Source organism: Mytilus californianus, unplaced genomic scaffold (genome assembly GCF_021869535.1).
Source record: "Mytilus californianus isolate M0D057914Y unplaced genomic scaffold, xbMytCali1.0.p SCAF_10, whole genome shotgun sequence".
Taxonomy (NCBI): Eukaryota; Metazoa; Mollusca; class Bivalvia; order Mytilida; family Mytilidae; genus Mytilus; species Mytilus californianus.
In genome coordinates, this window is record NW_026262582.1 from 44,474,474 (window position 1) to 44,501,943 (window position 27,470).

The window sequence follows — 27,470 nt, forward strand, 5'->3', positions numbered from 1 at the left end:
TTTGGTTTGAAACAATCTAATGGCATTTAATAGGAGTAAGTGCCCATGAAATGTCCATTTATAAGGTTAATTCATTATTACTTCAACATGGTTCATTATCAAGCCATATGACCTTTAACAAAAGGTTGGGTGACATGTGACCTTGAAAAATGACAACCGGAAGTGACCTTGAGAATACCGTAAGTAGCCTTTTTTGCACTTTTTTCATGAAAAAGTACTTGGAATCCATGTTTTGTAATTTAGATACATTAACTTATCACTAAAGACTAGAAGTGACTTTCAATCAACCGGAAGTGGCCAATTATCTCCTGGTTTACAGGCAAAAGTAAATAGAAACTATATATTTTTGGAATCAGTGTGAAAGAAGCTATCAAATGAGACCGGAAGTGACGTTTACTTCACCGAAAGTAGCACATTATCTCCCTCATTTTACTCAAAAGTATATAGAAACCATTCATTTATCGCATCAGTTTGAAGAAACTTATGATTGGATACCAATTTTTACTTTAATTAAACCGGAACTAGCTTCTTTTCAATAATTTTGAAAATTGATGTGGAAAGACCTTCAATTGTTCTCTGAACAATTTGATTTTAATTATAATTATTTTTTTCCGCCTAATTTTGTTCTTGCGATGAATATTTGTTTCGCAATATGTCGCTTAGATATTTCTCATATTGTATTGTATAGTTTATGCGCTTTTAAATTTCACCCTGCTAAGACGAACAATTTTCTTTGTAAGAGTTATCTCCCTATTCACTGTTTATCAAGTGTGTGCATCTCCTTCGTAGCAAAAAAAGATATCGACAAAATTATTTTTCTAAATTGTTCGTTACATCCTCAGAAATTTTTGGCTACTTTGAATCGAAGCGATTCGATGAAATTTTATAGGAGTTATCTACCTTTACCAAGAAAATTTGTCGGTATGTTTTTTTAACTCATAAACCTTTAACCGTATAACCCTGGAATCTTTTTATTTAAGGCCCTTAGGTCCAAACTTAGAAAATGAAGTCAAGGTCAAGTTCTAAGTTTTGATTTTTCCTTGTTTTTGCATTTTCTCCAACACTTTTAAAGATATATATAAAAGAACAAGTGCAAAATGTTTGCTTTATTGTAATGAACATATGTTATATTTGGTTTGAAACTATATAATGACATCTTATAGGAGTTAGTGCCCCTGAAATGTCTAATTATAAGGTTAATTGATCATCAATTCAATTTGGTTCATTATAAAGCCATATGACCTTTTATAAAAGGTTGAGTGACATATGACCTTGAAAAATGACAACCGGAAGTGACCTTGAGAAAACCGGAGTTATCCATTTTTGCACTTTTTTCATGGAAAAGTACTCGGAATCCATATATTTTGTAATTTAAACACATTAACTTATCACCAAAGATTAGAAGTATTTTTCGATAAACCGGAAGTGGCCAATTATCTCCTGGTTTACAGGCAAAAGTATATAGAAACTATATATGTTTGGTGTCAGTGTGAAAGAAGCTATCATATGAGATCGGATGTGATATTTACTTCACCGGAGGTAGCAAATTATCTCCCTTATTTCACTCAAAAGTATTTAGAAACCACTGATTTATCGCATCAGTATGAAGAAACGTATTATTGGATGCCAATTTTAACTTTGAGTAAACAGGAACTAGCTTCTTTTAAATAACTTTGAAAATTAATGTGGAAAGACCTTCAATTGTTCTCTGAACAATTGGTTTTTTTTTTTTTTTTTTTTTTTCCGACAAATTTTGTTCTTGCGATAAATATTTGTTTCGCAATATGTCGCTTAGATATTTCTAACACTGTATCGTTCAGTGTATGCGCTTTTAAATTTCACCCTGCTTAGCCGAACAATTTTCTTTGTAAGAGTTATCTTCCTATTCACTGTTTATCAAGTGTGTGCATCTCCTTTGTAACAAAAAAAGATATCGACTAGGTCCTAACTTAGAAAATGAAGTCAGGTCAAAGGTCAAGGTCAAGTTCTTAATTTTGATATTTCCTTGTTTTTGCATTTTATCCAACACTTTTAAATATATCTATAAAAGAACAGAGCAAAATGTTTGCTTAATTGTAATGAAGATATGTTAAATTTGGTCTTGAGAAAACCGGAAGTAGCCATTTTTGCACTTTTTTTCATGGAAAAGTTCTAGAAATCCATATATTTTTTGAATGGGCATACATTAACCTATCATTTGAGACCGGAAGTGACATTTTATAAACCGGAAGCAGCATATTATCTCCCTTCTTACAGGCATAAGTATATACAAACTATATATTTTTGGAATCAGAGTGAATGAACTAATCATAAGAGACCAGAAGTGACATTTTCTTAACCGGAAGTAGCCACTTATCTCCTTTTTACAGGCAAAAGTATATATAAACCATATATTTTTGGAATCAGTGTAAATAAAGCAGTCCATGAGACCAGAAGTGACATTTTCTAAACCGGATGTTGGCAATTATCCCTCTTATTTCAGGCAAAAGTATATAGAAACCATATATTTATTGAATCAGTATGAAGAAACCTATGATTGGACGCCAATAGTAACTTTGAGTTACCAGAAGTAGCTTCTTATCAATTATTTAGAAAATTGATGTGGAAAGACCTTCAATTGTTCTTTGAACAATTTGTTTTTAATTATTATTATTATTATTTTTTTTTCTTCCGCCAAATTTTTTTCTTGCGATAAATATTTGTTTCGCAATATGTCGCTTTGATATTTCTTACATTGTATCGTACAGTTTATGCGCTTTTAAATTTCACCCTGCTAAACCGAACAATTAACTTTGTAAGAGTTATCTCCCTATTCACTTGTTTATCAAGTGTGTGCATTTCCTTCGTAACAAAAAAAGATATCGACAAAATTCTTTTTCTAAATTGTTTGATACATCCTCAGGAATTTTTTTGCTAATTCGTCCGCCAAACTTTGTTCTTGCGATAAATTTTTGTTTTGCAGTATGTCGCTTTGATATTTTTTATATTATATCGCGCTTTTTAGACTGACCTTGTTTAACCGAACTCTTTTTATTGTACGAGTTATCTCCCCAAACACTGTTTTTCATGTGTGTGCATCTCCTTCGCAACCGTAAAAGATTACGACAAAATAATTTCACCAATTTATCCTCAGGATTTGAAGAATAATTTTGACTGAAGCCATCCGGAGACTCCATATGAGAGTTATTTCCCCTCATGCATTTGATATAAGGGATATGCATTTGTAACTGGTAAACCATAAGTGATAGAGGCCTAGGGTCTTTTGATTTGAGGTCCTTGGTCAAAAAAAAAAGAAAATAAGGTCAAGTTTAGAGGTCAAGGTCATATTTTAAATTTTGATTTTGGCTTATTTTCACCTCTTTTCAAAAACAGTTTAAGATATCGACAACATATATTTACTAAATTGTTAGTTGCGACATGTCGTAACACATACATATTGGTTGAAAGGATACGCTAACATTAAATTGGAATTTTCTCCCCTCTAATATTTAAAATTATGCATATGGTGATATATCTCAATAACCATATATAATTAAGACTTAGGGTCTTTTTATTTGAGGTCCTTGGTTTATGACCTTGAAATTGAGCTCAAGGTCATAGGTAAATTTGACATTCTAGATTTTGACCTTTGCTTTTACCTCATATGTATACATGATAAAGTCATGGGACTTTTTGCATTAGGTTGCAAGCCACTTGACCATGGAAAAGCCAACCGGGAGTGATCTTGTGTAAACCGAAATTAACTATTTTTTGTACTTATTTAATGTAAAAGTATATTGAACCATATGTTTTTGGAATCAGTGTCAAGTAAACTATCAAATAATACCGGAAGTGACATTTTTCAAACCGGAAGTAACAAATTATCTCCCTTATTTAGAAAAAAATGTATAGAAACCATATATTTTTGGAATCAGCTTACAATAAGCTATCATTTGACGCTGGACATGACATTTTAAACCTTCAGTTGTTCAATTGTTTAGTTGTAATGAAGATATGATACATTTGGTCTGAAACAATTTAGTGATATCTTATAAGAGTCATTGCCCCTGAAATGTTTTAATATAAGGTTAATTGATTATTACTTCAAATTGATTCATAATAACGCCATAGGGTCTCTTGCAAAACGTTGGGCGACATATGACCTTTTAAAATGTCAGCCGGAAATGACAATGAGGAAACCGGAAGTAGCTGTAATTGCATTTTTTTCATGGAAAAGTACTCAGAATTCATATATTTTGTAGTTGACATACATAAATTTATCATAAGAGACCGGAAATGACCTTCGATAAACCGGAAGAGGCCAATTATCTCCTTTATAACAGGCAAAATCATATAGAAACCTATATTTTTGAAATCTGTATGAAAGAAGCTATCATATGAGACCGGAAGTGACATTTACTAAACCGGAAGTAGCACATCATCTCCCTTATTTCACACAAAAGTATATAGAAACCATTTATTTATCGTATCAGTACTGTAAATTCAGAAATTATTGCGAGGTTTTTATTAATGCGAAAAATGCGACTGAATGTGTATCGCAATAATAAAAACTCGCATTCTCATATCAGATACATATAACTGTATGCATATTTTCCTGAAATCGCTATAATTAATCTCGCTTTTAAGTCCATTCTTCAAAAATCGCAATAATAAGTGCACGCAATAATTTCTGAATTTACAGTATATAGAAATGTACGATTGGACGCCAATAGTAACTATCAGGAACCCAGGAGAAGTTTTTTTATCAATGATTTAGAAAATTGATGTGGAAAGACCTTCAATTGTTCTCTGAACAAGGTGTTTTAATTTTTAGAACTGTTCTCTAAACTAGTGTTGTTTAATGCTTTCACACTTTGTAAAAGTTTAAGAATGTAAATAAACATGTTCAGTTTAAAATATGAGTAAATTAGGGGATTTACGTGTATATTATAACAAAAAAGTATGCCTGTATTAATGTCAAGGAAACTATACTTTCCAAAACTTGAGAGAAAAAACACCACGAAAAAAGTATATATTCGCTCATTTAAATAACTAGAAGATCACCGCGAACAATAAGCTAATGCATTTGTCCTTCTTGAGCACAAATTCATTTGCAAATAGGTCTGACTCGAATGAGCAAAGAAATAACCCTTGTAAATAATATTGCCAATCAATTATTGTTATATCTTAGGATTTGTAATTTTCTATATATATAGATGGTGTCACATCCACCAATTATCAAAGACCTTGTTTCTAAGTCACAGCAAATGCATGGAAATCCATTGAATGTTTCAGTATCCATAATTTTTGTCGTTTTTTTACCATCGGAGCTGACACGAAATACCTCCGTTGATCGATGGCATGACACAAGTATGTTATCGTTTTCATCCATTGTAATTCCACGTGGTCTTAGCAACTTTGAATCTTGAATGATTATAATTTGCTTCGCCCTGGTGTCGATACACATCAGTTTATCATCTATATAACTTGTAAAGTAGATATATCGGTTCTTGCTTGCACACATATTGTGAATTTCTGTTCCTGGGATTTTTATCGTTGCTTTAAATTCACCTTTTAAAGACAAAACTTGGATTGTCTGGTCCTTGCATCCAACATAAAGCCTTTCATTTGAATATCCAATACCACATAATTTTTTACCAACAATTAATTTAGTCGGCACCCGATTATAAATGTTAAAAATGAGAATATAATCTCTGTCATGCATAATGAGAGCTACAATATCTGGATTTATAACTGCCAGCTTACTAGGGTTGTCGTCTAGTGGAATTTGCTCTTGTAAATAATACTTCCAATCAATTATGACAAGTTGTTTATTTCCATAACTAGCTATAATTATGGTGTTTTTGTCCAAAATCTTAACATCTTTAATTATACCATCAATGCAAAATGAACGATCATGAGTGTATTCTTGAAAAAATTCCCTTTCAGAGGGTGCATTGATGTGCTTTACTGCTTTGCCTGCGAAACTGAAACATAATATCAGATATTAGGAAAAATTACTAAATAAGAACTAACAATGAATAATGAAAAGATTCGGTAAGGTCGCCAATGAAACAGATATCAATTGACGACCAAAGCTAAATGAAGAAAACAATTACAAGTCACCATTCAGCATTCAAACAATTCGCAAAACCGACAATGATGGCAATCTATAAAATCTCACTCCCCCCCCCCCCCCCCCTTGATAAGAAAATTTGAAACTTTTGAAAAAAGTAAATCAACCTTCTGAATAAGTTTGCTTTGATACACACTGGTTTTGTAAAATACAAGCTAGAACGATTTAAACTAACATGTTTTTTTAGTTGTGATCAACTTGTGTAGATCGAGAAGAACACAATTGACTGCAGAATCCAAATCCAACAAATAAGGTACTACAGAATGAATAAAGATGATATAACTTACAAGTTTATTATCTTTTCGGGCGACGGTTGTATGCAATTTCATTTCTAAGTATGTACACAATTGTGCATTGTTTGCCATTTCACTAAATTCCCTATCATTCTATGGTTTTATAACTGTCACAATTAGTATTTTGGTTTAATCAAAACAGTAATGGCTTTTTTTTAACTGCATAAATCTATCATTGTATTAAAAAAACCGAGATAGTTTGAAATATCTTAGATTTAATGATTTGGCCCCCAATTGTTTTTTCCTACTAAACCCAAGTCAAGCTCAAAACGGCTGAAACCAGGAAACAAATCCAACAACCCAAATGATGATTCCCTTGAGGACAATCTTTCGTCAGCAGTGGCATTGAGACAGTAAACAGGAAATATACAGAATATGACCTTTTACATGATATTTCTTGTCAGTACAGGAGTAATGGCTACTGGCAGTATATGTTACTGTCGATCAAGAAAATAATATAACAACTTATTCATGAAAACAAAACGAGCGCCGGAATGTTTTGTACTCAGAACATCATGGATTATTTGTTAATTGCAGTTTTAGATTAAATCAAGACTTGGAGTAGGAAAAAATTATAATTCATAAGATTATGACAGATAAGAATATGGTGTTGTGTGTTTTTTTTATTCTACATTGGCTAGAGGTATAGGGGGAGGGTTGAGATCTCACAAAACATGTTTAACCCCGCTGCATTTTGTGCCTGTCCCAAGTCGGGAGCCTCTGGCCTTTGTTAGTCATGTATGTTTTTTAATTTTAGTTCATTTATATGTTCTGGAGTTTAGTATGACGTCCATTTTCACTGAACTAGTACACATTTTTATTTAGGGCCAGCTGAGGCCCACCTCCGGGTGCGGGATTTTCTCGCTGCGTTGAAGACCCATTGGTAGCCTTTGGCTGTTATCTGCTCTTTGGTCGGGTTGTTGTCTCTTTGACATATTCCCCATTTCCATTCTCAATTTTATTGTTGTTATTTCGATATTTTGGTCTCTTTGTTGAACTTATTTACAATTTGTTTAGTTTCTGTGCGAATTAAGGCATTCTGTTTTCATTAGAAATGTATTAATTGGTAAAGGCCATCAGGGTAAATCTGATTGTTTATGGGTTAATTTTTAAAAATCGTTTGAGACAATATGATTGTTTTTCTCCAAGCATCAACAGCCCAGAAAGTCAGCACTTTTCTGCTGACACTAAAATATCATCGATACTGACGTTTCTTTTAATTTACTGCTCACAAAAAATAACATCATTCGGATAGCTTAATATGTTCGCTACAGTCTTATATTTTTATATGATTTCCCAAAGTCGGATATCGAGTGTATACCATAAACACGTCCTGCAGTTGGATATTTACCTTTCACTTCCGCTATAAACTTGCACGAATTTATTTAATCATTATCAATTTACAAATATCTGATTTATCTTATCAATTTATCTAATAAAGATTTGGTCAATAGAACCAAGTCATTATCTGGCCAAGACAACAATTTGGCAATGTTGATCATGAATCTGATGGTCACTTTCAATGGTTTTATTTTATTATGTATTAACGTAATTATAGAAAAAATTAGTTTTAAAGAACAATATTGTCACTTACGTTATCCATGTACTGTGATTGGAATCAACCAGGATTCCTTCTGCTAGAATAATAAAAGGAAGACTATTCATTTTGATTTTAAACAACAATTTGTAACTCTTGATGTATTGGTTCAATATAAAATCCCTAGTTGTTTTCTGTTAACGTTCGAAAGAAACATGAATGTAGACTTACTTAGCTTTAGTTCCCTGTGAAAATATCACTTTAATATACGCAATGCCAATTGAAGGAATAGCTCATCCATCACACATAGAAATTAAGTGTTCGTTACCCATGTGCCACCTAGAAGTACATGCATTCCGTGTTTTTTTTTTTTTTATTTATTTCAACGTTCCGCTTTCTTTGCAATTCTTTTTTTTTTATAGATTGTCATGTTTGAATAAAAAATTTAACTTGCGTGTTGTGTGATACATAAATATTCGTAATTAAATTTTACTAGTGTTGATTGTGTAATGTTGTGTAATGTATTTTTTATTTTTTATTCACTCAGACATCATCCTCTGATCAGTCTGAACATAGGTAGCTGAGATACGTGTTGTCACAGAAATTAAGATCAAGGAAGACATTTATTTGTACTTTTGTTAAATGTGACGGATTGTCCACAATATTGCAGTTGGAAGTATTTTTGAAGAGAAGAGATTTTTGAAGGTTCTACTTTTGTTTATTACATTGAATAAACAATTTAATGATTTTACCTCCTGTTTCGTCAGTATATTTTTCTTCGTTTTTACCATCATTATCTGAAAGAAATATCATGATAAAATGTAGATCATAGCATTTTTTTAGAATCAATCAATTGTTTTATTTTGTTGGTACGTGATAAAGTGTAAAGGCTACTAAATATCCTGACTTTTCCACCGGGGGCTATTTTACCAACATATAATTTTGAAAAATACACAGAACTGGCAATTGGCAACCAGTTGTCAACAAACAAAAATTTACATTGAATAAATTGATGAAACTTTTTTGATTCCTGTATCTCAAAATGAGTACACCATTTATGTTCTAGACTAGAATTTATTTAGACACTATATCAAACAGAATATCAAAATCACACCTTGTATTTGTACAATAAATGCAAATCACTGCATTCTTTAACATCGTATTCCAGTTTACATATGTAAATTAAATTGAAATATTTACACATAGTGTATGTAACATTAGCGTGGAAATAATCTACAGCCTAGCCCAGAACTATAGATGACATACATCAATATCTCTGCAAACGATCACTTGTACAAAAAAGTCTCTATTTGTTAGGCTGTTGCACATATTTAAAGGTAAATAACAAGTTGTTCAGTTTTTTCTTATATAAAAGAATACCAGAATCAAAATCTAAAGCAAAACTAAATTTTACTGATTCATAGTTTGACAAAGTCTTTTCTGTGAAGGTATGATGCAAATTATCAAATGGTTGTTTACATACTATAATATATATCCAGATTTAAACCATTGTCGTGACGTCAGCTTATTCATTTACCGTGGATTCTTTTTCTAGAATCAACGCTTTCTAAATCGACACGCTTTCTAAATCTGTCGTTGAAATGAGCTCACCAAATTATATTCAATTGTTTCTTTTGTGTGCTTAATTTCATTAAGTTTGAATTGGCCAATTTACTGATTTCTGTTCACTAATGGAATTAATTTAATAACTTACCTTTAATTTTTGTATTTATATATACCTTCACTGGGAATCGAACCCCTCCTTGAAATCTGTTATGTATGACAGACATCAACTCATCGACGAAACCTCTCGGCTACCAATGGGTTGCAATTTAAATGTCTATGTTGTATATATAAATGAACATATGATACACATCGGTACAGCAAACACACATGGTTTGTACCTTTATATATACATAATAGTCAATCGTATAGTATAAGTTGGTAGCCGCGAGGTTAACATGGTTATGATCTATGAGTCAAGATAAAGGTAGAGACTTGTCGGTTTAGGTTCGAATCCCTGTATTCTCTTTGTTGTCCCTATTCTTTAGTTTTTCCGTTTTTCTTATTTTGTATGTTATTGTGGATATTTTTTTAATAATTGCGGGTTATCCATTTATTTTTGGATTATTTTTGGCTATTTCACATATTTGAAAGAAAATAATTGCATTCAATTTGTCCATTTTTGTTTTATAAATATAGTATGAGTTCATCTGTTTTACTACATATCTTTACAAATGTTTATTCGCAAATCCATATGCGAGTAAATCGTGATGTGCCTAGAAACACTTATTATATATACTTAGAAATAAGTTCGAACATGTATTATTTTGTAAATTACAGATACTATTCAGATGCCTGATAATTTAAAGACAAACGTGTTATGTTATATTTGCATTTTTCTAACCAATTATTTGTGAACTTCGATTTATTAATGCATCTTTGAACATAATGATATTGTTATTTAAACTCACTTACAATACCTTCTGATTAAGAAAAGGCTTTAATTTTGAAAAGGCATCAACACAATAGTTTAAGTTTTTCAAGAATCAACGCTTATTCATTGTATCTATTTAACCAATATACAGAAAACCTATACGGCTGGTTTTTATCATCCCATTTTTCTTTGTTGTTTTTGTTTTGTAACTGACTTTAAAGACAATTGCATAATTGAAACATTAAACACACAACACATATCCGTACCGGGTTATGTACTACGATGTTTGGAGATATTAAGTCTATAATCAATTAGAGATTTTGTGTTAACACTTGCCTTCTACAATCTTAAAGATATGTCCGAGTAAAATTATTGCTGATTATTTGTAACCTATTAGTGACTCAGGAAAAGACTGAAAGGAGGGACAAACTTAAAAAAAAAGACATGCAAAAACAAAACCTTTTCTATGTTACTAGTCTAGAAGTTAGTTAATTTCCTCTTCCATAACCATTTTTTAACCAAGAGAAAATGCCAACAAGTGTGGGGCTGGTGGAGTTGGCAATATCCTCCATTTTTCGGCTCATAAGCCTCTATAAATATATACCCCTCTACTCCAAGAAAAAAAAAACAAGCAAAGAAGCAAATAACCAAATGACCAACAAAAATATCAACAACAGGATTATGATTTTTAAAAATCCAACAACGTATGAAAAATAAAATAAGAAAGAGAAATCAGAAATTTGTTAATATACATGTGTAAGTATAATCAAAAGAGTAAACATGTAAATCTAAAAAAAGCCTATTACTTGTTTATCGAGAAGAAAATGTAATGAAAAATAATGGATTTTGTCTAGTTTTGGATTTTTGGATCCACATATTTTGGAAATCAAATGTTTCAGTTTATTTTCCTTCTCATTGTAATAAAGTGATGTTTAGGTAGACCCAATTATTGATGACATGACACAAAATGTCGAAAATGGGTGATAGTTTATGTGACGTTGAAACTTATTTTGCGCTATCACCCTTAATGTACTCTGATGGGGGCAAAAACGTACAAACATAAGAAGATTATCATTGCTTTTTTTTATAATTCAGATATACTTATAATTACTATTACAAAAACATCATTTTAACTACAAAATCATTCTATTGTTTATTTGGTACATCTTAAAAATACTGTAACCAATAGTACAATTAATTAATAATACTATCTATCAAACATTATTTTGGGGGGAAAATCTAATTTTGGATACTTGCTTAAATGGTTATGGCAAATTTAAAATATCAAATTTTGCTGAATTTACATACCTAGTGTAACAGCAATACTATACAGAGAACCAGAATCAGCTTCTACATCTGAAAAAGATATATAGAGTTACTGTTCAAAATAGGAGAATATTTATACAATGTTGATTTATCAGTTAAATCCATGGCCTACCAACATTTTGCTGAATGTAGCAGGTTAAATATGTTTGTGGGCGATCAAACCATTATCATATCAGGGACAGTGGTGTTACAACACACCAAACTTTCCAACCAGTTGGAAAGGGCTTGACTCATTATATCAGTTCAAAGCACAATAACGAATAACAAACGTGCCCACAGACTATAAAATCAAGGCATCAGGAAATAAGAAGTAAGTGTTTGACAGATTCATTAAACGATTACGCCTTATACCTCATCACTGATGAGTTGCCGAAAAATATGAAGTCATTAGGCTCAAACGTAGGGGCGAAATGTGTAATAACAAATTTCAAGTTAGTAGGTGTATGATATGTTAAAAGGTCCCTACACTTGGTTACTCCTAACTATCAACCTGCTGACCAAAAATTAGTAATTTGTTTCTTTGTAGCTAAGGAACGTGTTAATGAAAGAATATAGTTAAGGTTTGAAAGTTGTTGGGTTTTTTTACGGTAACGAAGTCACTGATTTAATGATTTATCAGTTAAACTTAGAATTCTTAAACGTCTCTACAGACGCGAGCATAGTATACAAGTTGGAAAATGTACATATCAAAAAGGAAAATCAACAATAGGTAACGAGAAACCTCTCATATTTCTTTAAAATTTCAGTGTAGAATTTCAAAAGCAAATCGAAAATTCCTTAATCAGGAAATGACAACTATTGCAGTTGATATTAGATATATACTAAGTTATTGTCTGAAAGTAAATTTCTGCAGTATAATTAGATCATTTTCCGCGAATGTGACCTACCGAATTAGACTTATCACCGGGGTTTGTACTTACATGACGGGTGCCACATGTAGAGCAGGATCTGCTTAACCTTCCAGATCACGCCTAGTGTTTGGTTAGGTTCATGTTCAGTCTTTATTTTAATATGTTGTGTTTTTTGAACTGTTGTTTGTCTGTTTGACTGTTGGTCTTTTTCTTTTTTAACCATGGGGTTGTCTGTTTATTTTCGACTTATGAGTTTGAATGTCCTTGTGATTTTGTTACACGAACAAGTCTGCTATAAGAGGGCAATATTTGGTGCCAAATAGAATACCTACATCTCGTCGATACATTTTATTGTCGAAAATTCCAAAGATATTGTTCAAGAAAACAAAAACAGCTTTAATTTTGTTATTACAGGTCTAGGATCAATAAAAAATGTACTTCCTCTTGAATCAACTATTTATATTGATTTTATCTTTAGTTTTTCTTACCATTTATTTCATTCCCCTTGCAATTAAACCTGTGTGTAACTGCATAATAAATACATCAAAAATCGATACCATGCGCCACTACAGAGCAGGACTTAGAAGTGAAATATCGGCAAATTTATTATTCTGCAATATTGTTATAAGAAATAAGCATACTTGTTACTTGTTTGTACCAAGAGTGAATATTACTATCCTATTTTTAAAATATGAACTAATAATTGTCAAAAATGATAAAAATCAAACGTTCACCTTAACTGTCTTATCAAGCTAGCCACGTGAAAAAGGTATAGAAACAATAATTCTGGCCCGCATAGCTGTAACCTTGTCAATAAGTAATTTAGTGTTTGGGTATTTTTATATCTAATAAAAGCTTAAGGACTTGGGATCAATGTAAAACCCTTGTTGAAAATGTATTTAGAATAATAAAAAAATATCTGAGATTATAATAGGAGGGCACATTTGCCTTGTTATTCAGATCAGAAGTATCTGTTTTTGTACTACCAAACCTCCGGCAATCAATGTGCTCTTATATGCCATTGCATGTATGTTAAATTTTTCAGCACAAGTCAGGATAAAGTATAGTTTTGGCATAAGATGACTGCCACTGTATTGGAACTTAAGACAAAGTAGCCGCCAATGCTTGAAACTGCAGAATTTAGCACAGAAATAAATGGTCTATGAGTTATTAGTTTTTATTCCTATTAATGAACGGCATGTGAAATTCAAATTTTAGAAGTCATACCCATTACAATGCAAATTGGTCACATTTGTTGTTAGTAATCATGTAACATTACTTTCTAATGTAAAAATCATGTTGGTGTCAAATTATAGCCCTCAAATTACTACAAAAGGGTATTTCAGACTTTATTGGTCATTTAAGACTTAACCTGAAGTTTACTTTTTGCATTATTTAAGACTGAAATCAATGAAACATGTGTATTATGACTGCTTATAGTAAAAATATAGCTTTTTGGCAAACTATCCAGTGAGTTTTCACGTTTTATTTTGGTTTCTTAATGTATAATCAATTTTTAATGAAATTGGTAAATACTTATAAAGGAATTCCAGAATCTCCCTTGAAATGCAATTTTCAAAAAATTTTGCATGTTGTCTAGCTTGAAGAGATATAAATTGCTCTTGTTGGTCCATGTTTTTAAATAAAAGTATGGGTTTTACCAAACTTACTCCCTTTTCTAACATGTAGATTAAAGAGGGACAAATTTATCAATAATATTTTGCGTTTGAATCGCTTTATTGATATTCAATGAACAATCTTTGATAAAAATAAGTAATTTAAGTAAGAACATTGTTATTTGAGTAGATATTAACAAAAAAAGAACTTGTAATAATTGAAAAAGTCTCATATAGGTCACTTTTACTATGCATATGGAGTTTTCTTTATATAACATATATGTTACTACCAGTCCAATGTATTTTTCTATGCTAGAAGTAGATCATAAAATGAAATTAAGTAAAGCAGAAGTCAATATAACAAGTTTGGTGCTGTTATAGGTATATAACAGCTAATTCGTGCTCGGTAAGAAAGAACATACACGAAAGTAGTACATATTTAAAAAAAAAATAGATCTTACACATAGCTGTAGTTTTGTAAGTTAGGAAAATATTTGGGTAGCTTTGGTATCAAATAAAAGCTTAAGGACTTGGGATCACTGTAAAACCCTTGTCAAAAGTTTATTTTGAATAAAAAAAAATAATGATATTAGAATAAGAGGGCACATTTTCCTTGTTGTTCAGATCAGAAGTACCTGCTTTTGTTCTACCAAACCTTCTGGAACCAGTGTGATCTAATATGCAATTAAAGGCATGTTGAGTCTTTAAGCACAAGAAAGGATAAGGTATAGTTTTGACTTAAAATGACTGCCACTTTATTTGAACTTAAGACAAAGTAGCCATTATTGCTTGAAATTGCAGAATTTAACAAAAAAGCCATAGGCTATGATTAAGTGGTTTTATTCTAAATACAACCTTCTGCAGAATGACTTTCTTTGATAGGGTATATATATATATATATACTTATCCGAAATTTACTATTATTTTTTCTTTTCATTATAAAACTGCTATTTATTTGGGATGATAAAAGCCTCTGTTTGACATATTTTACCAGCTTATATCGATCAGTGCTGGTTTTTTTTTTTTTGGAATGTATTTACACACAGTTGTTGTAACATCTTAACTGACGTCATTTTGGAATTTTAGAGTTGTGCCAGTTCATATCTCTAATTACTATTTTCATTTTAGGCATGTCTATGAGTCGTTTTTTGGAAATTTTAAAAGTTTATTAGCATATAAAACATATGATGTTCGGGTGAAACTGTTTCACTTTTTTTATTGTATATAATTCAAGATTGCTATAGTTTAATAATCAGAATTTATTGATCTGATTCATTTTACATCGTGCTCATACTGATGAAGGATATCTGTTATCCGAAATATTTATAGTTACATTTGTTCGTTTATTGTCATTTTTTGGTGATGTTGTACCCTTTTAGACTGGTTATATATTATATTTTGTAGTGTACTGTATCATATTTATATGATCCATCGCCCCGTAAGATTTATCGTTGGCTATTATTCAGTCATTTTATATATATATATATATATATATATATATAAGTATTGCATGATTGGCCCTCTGCTTTACTTGTTAAAAATCTTTTATCTTCAAGTATGATAGTATAAAATCCAAACCTGTAGAACTTTCAACATTTCGAATCAATAATTCATCCCCAAGTTCATCGCTATGATCGTCTATCATTGAGCACTGTTTACACTTCATATCTACTTGACAAGAAATATCTTCAGTGACTATTTCTAGAATATTAAAATAAAATGAAAATAATAACTACCCGTATATTCTGCTTCTTTTAAACAAGATGCTCCTAGAATCGTTCATCTTTCAAATATTTTCAAGATTGATATCTACGTATAACTCACGATCAAAAGATAACTTACAAAATGTTCTGAGCAACAAGCTACTACCACCACAATATATGAAATGGTTCACCCCTTATCAATCATCATATTTGCAACAACCACTAAATTGATGGTTGCTCTCCAATTGCATGTTGATCGTTTTTGTTGTTTACAGTTTCTCTCTATTCGTTTCTTCCAAAATTTTAAGATATCAAATATTATCATTTTAGGGCAATAACTCCAGTAAGGATTACATTGTCAGTATCAATCATATTGGCTTCGTTGAAGATTTTTTTAATTTGTTTTTATTATACTTGATAAATACAGTTTCTGTCTATCAATAAACGTTGGCAAGATTATATGCTAGAATTTAAAATAAAATTGATTAACCATCATCAATTAATGTTGCGTGTATTGATCAGTTTTGAATATGATAGGTAAAAACACTAAAAATGTTCGCAAAAAATCGTCATCTTAGGGCAAATTCATCCATAGGGATTAATTTATCGTTAAAGTTACTTAGTTCATTTGTGCATCTCGTTTACAGTCTCCATAATGATAAGAGTAATGCTTCATTATTTACAAATAATCTTTTGACTAATGGACCCATTGGTGGCCTTGGGCTGTTTTCTGCTCTTTGGTCGGGTTGATGTCTCTTTGACACATTCCCCATTTCCATTCTCAAATTTATTTTGACTATAAATAGTCAATTGATGGCTACAGTACTCTTGGTTTGTTTTTGGATTTTTTTTTAATGTTAATCGTGCAGTTCAGTCGATTTAGTCTCACTTTAAGTTTCTGTGTATCCAATAAATTGCCCAAGGCAATAGTCAAAACCGCTACTATTAGTTAACAATCGTCCTTATAGGACTATAACTCCAGTTAGGAGTCAACTTGATGGTTTTAAGTTATTACAATGATGATACAAGATGTAGCAGATTTTATTTATATTGTGGAACAATTTTGATAGTGTTTTTCTATCAATAATTATTGGTTCAAGACGATCAAGAGAACGATTAAATTAGTAATTTAAAGATGACTATAAGGCATTAAGTTGTCTTTGCATTGAACTGGCTGATTCTAATCATATTTGTTTGTTTATAGTTCTGTCTATATTTTATATACATTTATGGTTTGAGTGGTGCTGATGAAGGTTAATCCAGTAAAGCGCCTCTGGCATGACATTTATTAAGTTTTATATACGAAAACGTTAACAAAATTAACGGGCGATAACTACTATCCAACGTTATTTGCTTAATTGATAGAATCAGAAAACATATTAAATATTTGATCAGTTTGAACATGTTCCGTCATTTAGAAAATTTCCATTAAGGTTTTCAAGATATGTCAACTACTTTTATTTCACCCGTATTTTTTTTTTTTTTTCAGTCTTTGTTGCCATGATGGTAGGTTGACGTTAACAAAAACGAATATCTTATACAAAATTCATGAAGGATTATGTATATTAGTAAAGTGGTTTCAGAGAATGAAATGTTTTAAAAATATAACAAAGGGCGACGCCAAACACCATGTGATGGCAGATGAGCTTAACAATTTGTCGCCATAAAACGAGTCTTCCTTGCTCGAAACTTCGAACATAAATCTTCAAAACTAGTAAAACGGTTTGAGTGACGGACTGGTTTCATTAACAAACTGAAAAAGGAACATTTGATTCTGATTTTACGTAAATTAAAGTAACTGTTAAATATGTTAGGATTTCTACATATTTTGATCTTATTACTATAAACTAAATATACGATGTAGAGGGCAGTGTTAGAATACATCAACTCAAATTTAAAAAAAACCTCAAAGTAATAAAAGATGGACACATACTGTTTCAACAATAATAACAATATACAATTCTTCAAGCTTTGAATTTCCCAAAGTCAATACTAAATTTTCTTAATGACATGAAAGATAAAGACGACCAATATTGAGTTTCCTTATAAGGGACAGACACGTAACTTTGTGGTGAATTTAAGTTTTTGTTTTAGATCTCTTTCCTAAAATTTTGATCAGTGGAATAGCAGAAGAGTAAATCAATTAAAATACGAATGAATACAAGACAGCAAAACTTAAGGGGTACCGAAAACCTAAGTGAGTTATCTTTTTAGAAATAAGCTGAATGTTTAAATCACATATTATTTGTAAAGAGAAATCAGGCTTCTGAATTATCAAAATTAATGTTTGTCAAACTGTTATGTATCCAATAAAATTATTCCTGTAAATTGGGGAGTGCAAATTTCTTGGAATGTTGATATTTTGTCAAACTTTTATGAAAATTAAACGAGCACAATCTATTTAAGTCAAAGTGTTCTGTACCCCCCTTAACTATTTCATATCGATTGTAAAACAACAAAAAACACGTGAACATTTGCAACAGTAATGAATGCCGAAAGTTATTCTTATAAGTGAGTCGACTTTTTTTCTCTCTTTTTGTGTTCTCCTAGATCGCAATTAAAAGTCGGGAATATAAGAGCAATTTGCCATCATTCAATCATTCTTATCTGAAGACCAATTGTTGTAATTTATTAATCAGGAAAACAACCTTTTATATTGGTTTTAATCAGTACCTGTTTGTGTTTCTCTAGTGACTGTTCCAATACTGTAGTCTTGAATTTGATTCATTACGTCGGAATCTATAACTTCGGCTTTGTCACTAGTACAGAATACTCTTGAAAAGACATCTAGTTCCTCTAAAAACCACAAAATAAAAATGTGTAAATTTGCATGGAAAAATAAGATTAGTAAATTGTTGAACTAAAAAAGTAGTTGTGATGAATGGAGTTACAACACAGTATGGTTTTTTTTCTCATTGTTAAAGGCCGTACGTTTGCCTATACTTGCTAACATCAACTTTATTTGAATTTGGTGGATAGTTGTCTCATTGGCAATCATACCTGATCTCCTTATTTTTATATTTTAGTTCATCTTAATATTTACTTAATAATTCTCTAGAATTGAAATATAAATGAAATTACCATGATTTCGGTAGACTATAAAGATTCGATATTTTTATTCATTATGACATGTAGGACGCTGATAGTTAGTTTTATGGCAAATCAATGTGGACATAATTTAGCAGTTTCAGCGCTGTATTAATTTGTTTCTTAATCCTCCTGATGTTTTTCATTGTACAAGATTTTTGCAAGGAGACATTTCACTTTTTATAAGATTTGTTCATTTTGTAGTTAAGGCTTTGAAAAATCGAACTTGCAGTTGTCATTCTCAACACCAAAACATAGCATTCTTATTCTCTATGAAGATAATCAAAGAATTGAGATAGGATAAAATGTGAAAAAATATATAATAAAAATAATCTCTCTTTTTATATTCATATACCTCTACTCAAAGGACTTGTAAATGTTAAATTCAAGGTCATTTTTCCTGGCACTCTGGTGTCGAGCTTCCCGGCGCAAACGACTTGATTTATCAATTGATCAATGGCATTCAGTAGACGTTCTTCCGAGCTGAGTATTTCCGGTGACGCTGTTAGTTCAAGCAAAATACATTTTTGTTTGACATTTACAACTTTGAAGCCTCCATCACCACTTTCATCAGCTGCTGCTCTGTCTGGATCTGACAGGTTTTTGATAGTCAATTGTTCATCTATGTCATCTGCTTCCACTTGGCATGCAACGTGTATTTTTCTAGTACTGTCTGCGCACCAAATAAATAAAACACCATGATTAGAGAACAATTTCAATTAAATATAGTAAATGAAAGGTTTAGTTCATAAACAATTCTGGTAGTGTAAGGGTACATTCAGTGAGTTATTTGCCTTTAAAATATCCAAAATAGTATGCAATGATCCTCCAACCAACTATGCAAGTATTGTATCTCTAACGTTGATTAGTGTTACTTTTGCTACTAAATAGGGCACCATTACATTTTGGCTAAGGTGGTGACAGCTTTTCTTTTACTAGCTATTTTCCCTTGCTATAGTTCTCCCCTTTTTTGGAAAAGGAAATTGAGATCTTTGATCAGCAGCTCTTTCAAAACTACTAAAGTATTTTAATTAAACCTTGACAAAACCTTTGTTTACATAAAAAAAAATGCTTTATCAAAATTATTTATGGAGTAGTAAGTATCAAACATGACTATAAAACTCAATCCAGTATACCAAGCTTATTATTTACTTTTCCAGTGGTGCAGAACATCTATTAATTGTCTTTCCCTTTGCCTGCATCACCCGGCTGAGTCGCTCCGTAATTCTCGTATTACGGCTTGAGATAAGAGCAGAAGTTGTTAGCGACGTCACAATGTGCAATGAAACGCTATCCTGCTACCTTTGTCAAACGTAAAATCATCTACTGGAGTAAAAAAGACAGAAATATCACGATAAACAGAATATCGGGTTTTCTGCTTATAGAAACCGTATAAAAATAACCCATGTGAACCGTTTTTGCTCGTTCGCTAATCTTACTCGCCTAACAAATATATATATTTACGATATTTATGTAGAGAAAAATCGATAATCTATATATAACACTTATACGTGGCGCCCGAATCAAATTAGTTGGAAGACAAAATTAATGACGAAGTTGGAGAGCTTTGAAAAAAAATCAAAAAGATATACGGCTATGTTTGGGGCTAAAAAAACGTATTGTTACATACTATGCCGTGCTAAAAGAATTTATAATTTCATTATTTTATTCTACATATGATATACAATTATTTATGTCAGTTAAATCGAACAACAAAATTATACGTACAATACTACCAAAAACTTACCATGCTCGCTTCGAAAGTTAGTACTAGGATCTTGTTTGGCTGAAGCCTTAATTTGTGCTTCTAATTCTTCTAATTTTCTCATTATTCCACCTGTCTTTTCATCTATTAATGAATCTAAAAAAATTAATTACTTCCTTTTATTTAAAAAAAGTTTCAGTATTGTTTAACTTCTTCAAAACAAGTTCCAAATTCTGAATTATAATTATCTTATATCTGTTGTTGGTAAACAAATGGAATCACTGCAAATAGAGATGCATTTTTTATGATTCAAATGAAGCAACGTACAACCATATGATAAGTTATTAAAATACATCTTTATGTAATTTATATTTACCTAAATATCGTTTGAATTCATTATTATTCTCAGTTATTGCTTGCTTTATATTGTTTTCACAGTCCCCAATCCTGATATCACTTCTTTCAACAAGATCCTCCAACAACTTCAAACGATTTAATAGTAGAGTATTAAAACCAATATTTAACATAAAGGATATTGCATAGTTAGAGATGGTAGTTTAGTTTATGTTATTGTATATATTCAATTGCATACAGTTTCATGCTCATCCTCTGTCAGTCTCGAATTGTCAACTTGATTTTCTATTTCTTGTAAATTTCTATCTTAATGATTCAGTGATGTTCAATGTTTAACTTGTAAGAGTTTCATATGGGTTGTTTTAATAACAAGATTCAGTTTTTGACTGTTATATGTTTTAATGAAATAAACCTGCTTACTCTTGTTTGCATATCAATATTTTTTTGTTATAACAGTCGAATTTCTTTCCAGGTTTATACTTGACAGATACACAATTAATTTTTAATTTTCTCTACTTCTTCGGCAATTTAAGCTTTTCTAGACCCATTGTTTAAAACATTTAATCAACGAATGGTTGCCGATGATCTTAGTAGACGATTGGCTAAGTTAAAAGGTCACAACCTTTATAAGGTCTCTGGATGAATCGAAATGTGCTAGAGAAATTGACATCTTTTCATTTGTATGATTAAAGTCCTTAATGTGGAAGGCAATCGAAAGGGATATTCGTTTATCAAAAACAAAAATTTATTTGATTATCATTAGAAAACAGATTCTCGCATAGTTACTCGTGGATAATCGGATTTATCCTAACCCGAATAATTCAGGCGTTATATTCCGCTAATCTACGATTACTTCATTAACGCCTGAATGCTTAGACAATGAAAAATCTGCAATCAATCATTCGGAATTAGTTCGGGATTTACCTATCTCGATAAAATTGAGCTGATTGCTGATTGGTAACTTCTTTTATAAAGCACCAATTAAAATCGAGGATTCGTGAAGAGTTTTTATCGTGTTAGGAATTCAGGCCCTCGCAAGTAGGAGAGATCGATTACGGGGAGGACCTGAATTATTCGGGTTAGATTTATCCAATCTTGATAGTTACATTATCGAATTTTAAAGACCTCGCCGATATAAATCCGATAATTCACTGGTACCAATGTAAGAATCTATATTTATACAATTCTACTATTGATCCTTTCCATTGGGTTAAAATTGTGCGTTAGACATAACTGGATTGAAGACAATAGTTTTTTAGTTTTTATAAGTATGATTGTTTTTTAGTTATGATTTTTAATAGAGTAGAAATCGGTTTTTATTAATTGCACTTAAATGTTTGCAAGTTTATTTTTATCGTTAATTTTCAATATAATTATGTGGAAATAAAGTTACATTTTCGTCTCCTAAGATTAGTTAAAGATAACAGTGTTTTCCAAAGAATTTATTACAGTGTAGAAAGTTAATTGTTAATCTTAACGGGATTCCTAAATTTTATAACACCTTCAGTAGGTCAGTCTAGTCATTTAGAGTTCAAATAATAGTCGTCTGCAAATGCAGCTGAGGCGATTTAATAACTTTGTTTTGATCATCTCTGGGAATCAGGTTAAATAAGGGTGAAATTTTATGTCTAATGTTCAGACGTAAACAGATCGTCTTTATCATGCGATACGTTAACATCGAAAACAATGTTGTGAAATGGTAATATGCAATGATTGTAAATATTGTAAATATTGGATTAAAACGTAGTTATTAGCAAACATTCGAGTTAGTTATATGTTATGGATATAATAATGCTATTGGCATATCATTATCGTCGAACTCCCAAATCCCAAATCGTCGAACTTTGTAAGAACAATTTATTCCACTGCACAATTCAAATCGTCTCCGCAACAATAACTATGGAGAGTACAAAGGGAAGGTCATGTATTTGATATACTGATGCATTTACCAATTCAAGAATTACCAATCATTTTCTATTACTCGACCACACAGGTACAATGTTACATTTATATTCTTGTTCACAGGGTATAGATGATTTTATCATTTTTATAGCTTAATTTGTCGTTCTGAAGTTTTATCAACTTTTTTTTTGTTTTGATATTTGTTATGCTTGCTTTACTCAATGATTTATGAAATTTCCAAAGCTTTTTCTCAATTCAAGGTAAAGTAGACTTGAAACTTTACAATGCCCTTTACAAAATTATTGCTTCTTATACCAGGTAAAAAAGGAAGTGAACGAACTTTAATTATAAACTTCATATTACGTACGATCATATTTTCTGCTTTAACGTCATCCATGAGCTTCTTTGCATAGATCGCTTCCATATTAGAATTTTTCAAAGCATTAATCTGACTTTCAATTGCTTCCCCATAAAATGCTGGTGGGATTTTCCTAACAAGTCCAAGGATTGATCCCTCCAGCTTCATCCACCACTTATCTAGTCTTCCAGGGTCAAATTCTGTCGTGCTTGTTGCATGTGCTATGCAATTCCTTATTTCCCGAATAGTCGATAGCCACATTTTATCATCCGATTCAAGATTCACATACCTTTTTAATAGTGTTTCTAGTAAGTTAATATCAAAATCATTCAAGGAGACTGATTTTTCAGACATTCGACACAAGCAGTGTTGTATCACCTTATTGCTTGATTTGTCTTTTTTGAAATGGCCCGGTTCTCCATTTCCTTGAAAGTCGAATAGTATTTCTATCTGACGAAGGGTTAAAGCAAATTTTGTCTTTGAATTTGCGCCTCCCGGGGAGACACATTGACAACATGGGGTATTGTTCCACAGGTGGAATATCTCATGCTTGTTTTTTTCAGAAAAGTTGACACTTGGTTGTTATATTTACTTAGTACATTAATCTCTGTGTACGCCCTCGTTACTTTTAACGAGATATCGTATGATAATTTTACCAAACAAAGGAATTTCTTCTCTGGAATTGAACTCATTCTAAATAGATCCCACACAATCATTGGTAAAAACTAAAATACATACATGTTGTTCATGCCTGAATATAAGTTAAGTGATTTTACCCGGGGGTTCTTTGGTTTGATATGCTCAATAGTGTGTTGAACCTTGTTCAGACGTATTTTATTTCTCCGATTAAGACACAACATTGCACCTTAAAAATACCAACAATCATATTTGGTAATAAGTAAATACGGAATCTAAAACTTTCACTATGGTTTCGTGATATTAAAAAAATAAACGAGTAGACAGCCACTTTCCCCGTATCAAGATAGCATTTCGATATTGTTCAATGTAACGGTGTTTTTGATCGAAATAAATCATTGCACGTCTAGTATGGAAAAGGACTATCGTCAAGGTAATACACCTAAAGAAAAAAAGAAGAACATCAAAAGTAAAAGTTTTATCTATTCCTACACAATCGGTAAAATCTAGAGCAAGTTTCATACAAAAGAAGCGTTCCTGAAGAAAATAAATGCAGAAAAGTGGTTCGCACGCATGCATTTTATAAAATGTTATTTTCATTTTTTGTCATTTCATAATCTGTAAAAATTGCATAACCTAAGAAAGTAATGCTGACGTGGCTAAATAGATTAATACAAAATTATTATTTTTTTTACTGATATTTATATTCCTGTCACATATTGTTTGCAAAAACTTCTTAAGGCTTTTTTTCAATATCTTCATCTCCATTTTGAAATCAAACATGTTCATTCCCCATTTCCATTTACAATTTTATCAATTACTTTGATATAAGTGAAGGCTGTTGTGGGTACATTTCAAAATGTTAAAAGGAGGGGAAAATAGCAATATCCGATTTCAATTATATATCATATGAAATGAACGTCATCAAAGGTATCAATTGTAGTTTTAGATTTATAATTTTGTTTGAAAAAAAATCTTACATATTTTAGTATCAGAATTATAGTTGACGTCTGTACCAAAAATAACATAAATATGAAAATGATAATTGTTCAAACAATAGGTCAGATTCATACAATTTCAAAATGATCTGTTTACTCTGATTAATGTATGAACAGAGCCAAAAAAGATAAATTATTCAAGCCTTTCAAAATTATGTTGATATAACCTGATGTAGAACGTCTTTTGTGGTGTTACTATTATGTCAAAAATTGTTCCAACTTGAAATATTTGATCTTAAATGGTCATCCAAGAACATTTTTCTCCACAACATAGAAATAAGACAATGCCTCACTCAATATTTTACACATTTCTATCTTTGCAAAATACATCGTGTTTGGTAAAAACATGGCTCAAATCTAAACCTTAATAACAAGATCTCAAAATGAGGCCATTTTGACAGTTTCTTCATAGCCCTAACGAAAATATGAAGGACAAAATTCGAAAATAAAAATACTGACTTCTGACAGACTAATGTCTTATCAATATCTGAAGAATTTTATATGGTAGATTTATAATACTTTTTGATTTTCGAATTCAGAGGGCCAAACAAGTGGCATTACCATACCTTCTTCTTTCTACATGTTTGGTTTGTTCCTGCAGTTTGATTGACAGCATGAAAATAAAATATTCTAAATTTCTTGAGTCCGAAGAGCTTTTTTGCGTTTACCTTCATCATAAAAGGCCATTTAGTCGCATAATTTTGTAATACAATAGACACAATTTAACAGAACTGAACTGTATTTATGTATGCCATGACATGTGTTTTATGTTTGACTGTTATATTTTAGTTGTAACATCAAATTGAGATCCCTCAGTAACTCCATACAAGAAGCTTTTACATGAGTAATGAAAAAGATTGATCAGTGTTCACCAACAGGTGAAATTCTAGCCAAAAGGGTGTTATTTGGACTCCTTTAAGTCAGAGAACAATTAAAGTACAAAGTGGCAGAGTAAAAAAGTTGACGTTTTGAAATTACCCTTTGTGAAATTTATCAAAGGCAATAGCTCCACCTCTTGATCTTTTGGTCATTTTTTGCAAGCTTTTGGCTTTTTTAAACCCATTTGGGCCACTACTTAATTTAAGTATGTAGGAACAGGTGCTGTAACAAATTTTACAAGCAGCAAGCGATTGATAGATATAATATATTTAATGAAGAAAATATATATAGGCATGGTGTTACTCAAGAGTTGAAGGCCATACGGTGACCTATAGTTGTTCATGTTCTTGTCTTTTGGTCTTTGGTGGATAGTTGTAGCACTCTCAAGAATACCACATCTTTTTATTTGCATATTGTCCATCAATACAAATACTATTCGTTTGAGATTATTACGTTTTTCTGTCTTTGTGATGAAACTAAATAGTGTGTTGGTCATTTAATGGTATTGTAGACTCCAAAAACCACAATCCAGCTCTACCTCAATGGCATTTTTTTTTACTGCAACATCCAAGGAATATGAATCCTTCATATTATTAGAATCTTTGATGATAATTTTTTTGAATTTGGATTCACTATAGGATTCAATGGGGAGAATGTGTACCTTAAACCTGTGTTGTCAAGTTTGGCATGGAACAATACTTCTGCATAGTATGCATGCTAAAATAAAATTTACCTTTTTTTTTACTTTTTGGAAGTGCAAATATTTTTGTTTATTCAGTTTGATTATTGTATATACAGGGTTTTTATTCTATTTGTTTTCGTCCTGAATATACTAGATATGTTTGCCGATGAATGATTAGCAGGTGTAATAATTTAAGTCCACGTATTACTTTTTGTAAAATGGATGCTGACAAAATCTTGCATGAAAGCATGACACCTACTTATAATTGATAATGCACTAATCAGAGGGTAGTTCCCGTAAAGGAGTTAGTACGTGACAAGTCTCTGCAAACGTTTGTATAGTTATATAGAAATTTAAGACTAAAACACGAAAAAGTTAAAGTGTAGTTCAATCATCATGAACAGGGTACTTTTAATGGACAACAAAAAGTAAGGTGTTTCGAATTCTAATGAGATGAGAACTGCTTTCTGTTCAGTATTGTGCATGTATTTTTATCAAAATAGAAAAAAAATCATATAGAAGTTGTGATGGAACGATCTTTTTAACTTACCTGTGTACACATGTTATGGTTTCAAATTATAATCAATAATGGCTTAGGTACAACTTCCTGTTTGTGACAAAAATAACTTTTAACAGGAAATCAAGGTACTTGAGTACTGTGTAGATAAGGACAGGTATACGTAATTTGGCGGGGTTTCTGCTTTTTATGAAGTGTAATGAATTAAGAAATCGTCAAACTGCATCTGCATAGCCAAACCTTACATACTTATATGTTGCATGTATATTTCAACACAACAGATAATTAAAATAGAGCATGTTTGTGAACCAGATCGAAAAAAACTATAGATGACGTAAGTTAAAACGGCGGCAACAGTTTTTTTTTTTTGTGCTTAAAAGTTACATCGTATTGCTAAGAACGTTTCCGATTTATTGGTTTGAAATTTTTATGTGGTCACCTCTTTTGTTTTTGATGTCAAAATCATTTAATTTT

General features: G+C 31.2%; 1 protein-coding gene across 2 annotated transcripts; it reads right to left on the reverse strand.

Annotated features, from left to right (window-relative positions):
- Window positions 1-4,907: 4,907 nt before the first annotated feature.
- On the reverse strand, window positions 4,908-27,081 carry LOC127718204 (uncharacterized). 2 transcript variants are annotated; one of them, XM_052224175.1, is made up of 11 exons: window positions 27,030-27,081; window positions 23,294-24,362; window positions 21,047-21,152; window positions 20,713-20,814; window positions 19,321-19,638; window positions 18,552-18,674; window positions 15,754-15,876; window positions 11,691-11,738; window positions 8,698-8,742; window positions 8,003-8,045; window positions 4,908-5,966 (listed from the first exon to the last, which is right to left on the reverse strand). In XM_052224175.1, the coding sequence occupies exons 2-11, from the start codon at window positions 23,636-23,638 to the stop codon at window positions 5,150-5,152; spliced, it is 2,070 nt and encodes a 689-aa protein (XP_052080135.1). In that variant the 5' UTR covers window positions 23,639-24,362; window positions 27,030-27,081; the 3' UTR covers window positions 4,908-5,149. The 2 variants fall into 2 exon arrangements, with proteins under 2 accessions (XP_052080135.1, XP_052080134.1); XM_052224174.1 differs by having other exon boundaries at window positions 20,713-20,826.
- Between the last annotated feature and the right edge of the window lie 389 nt (window positions 27,082-27,470).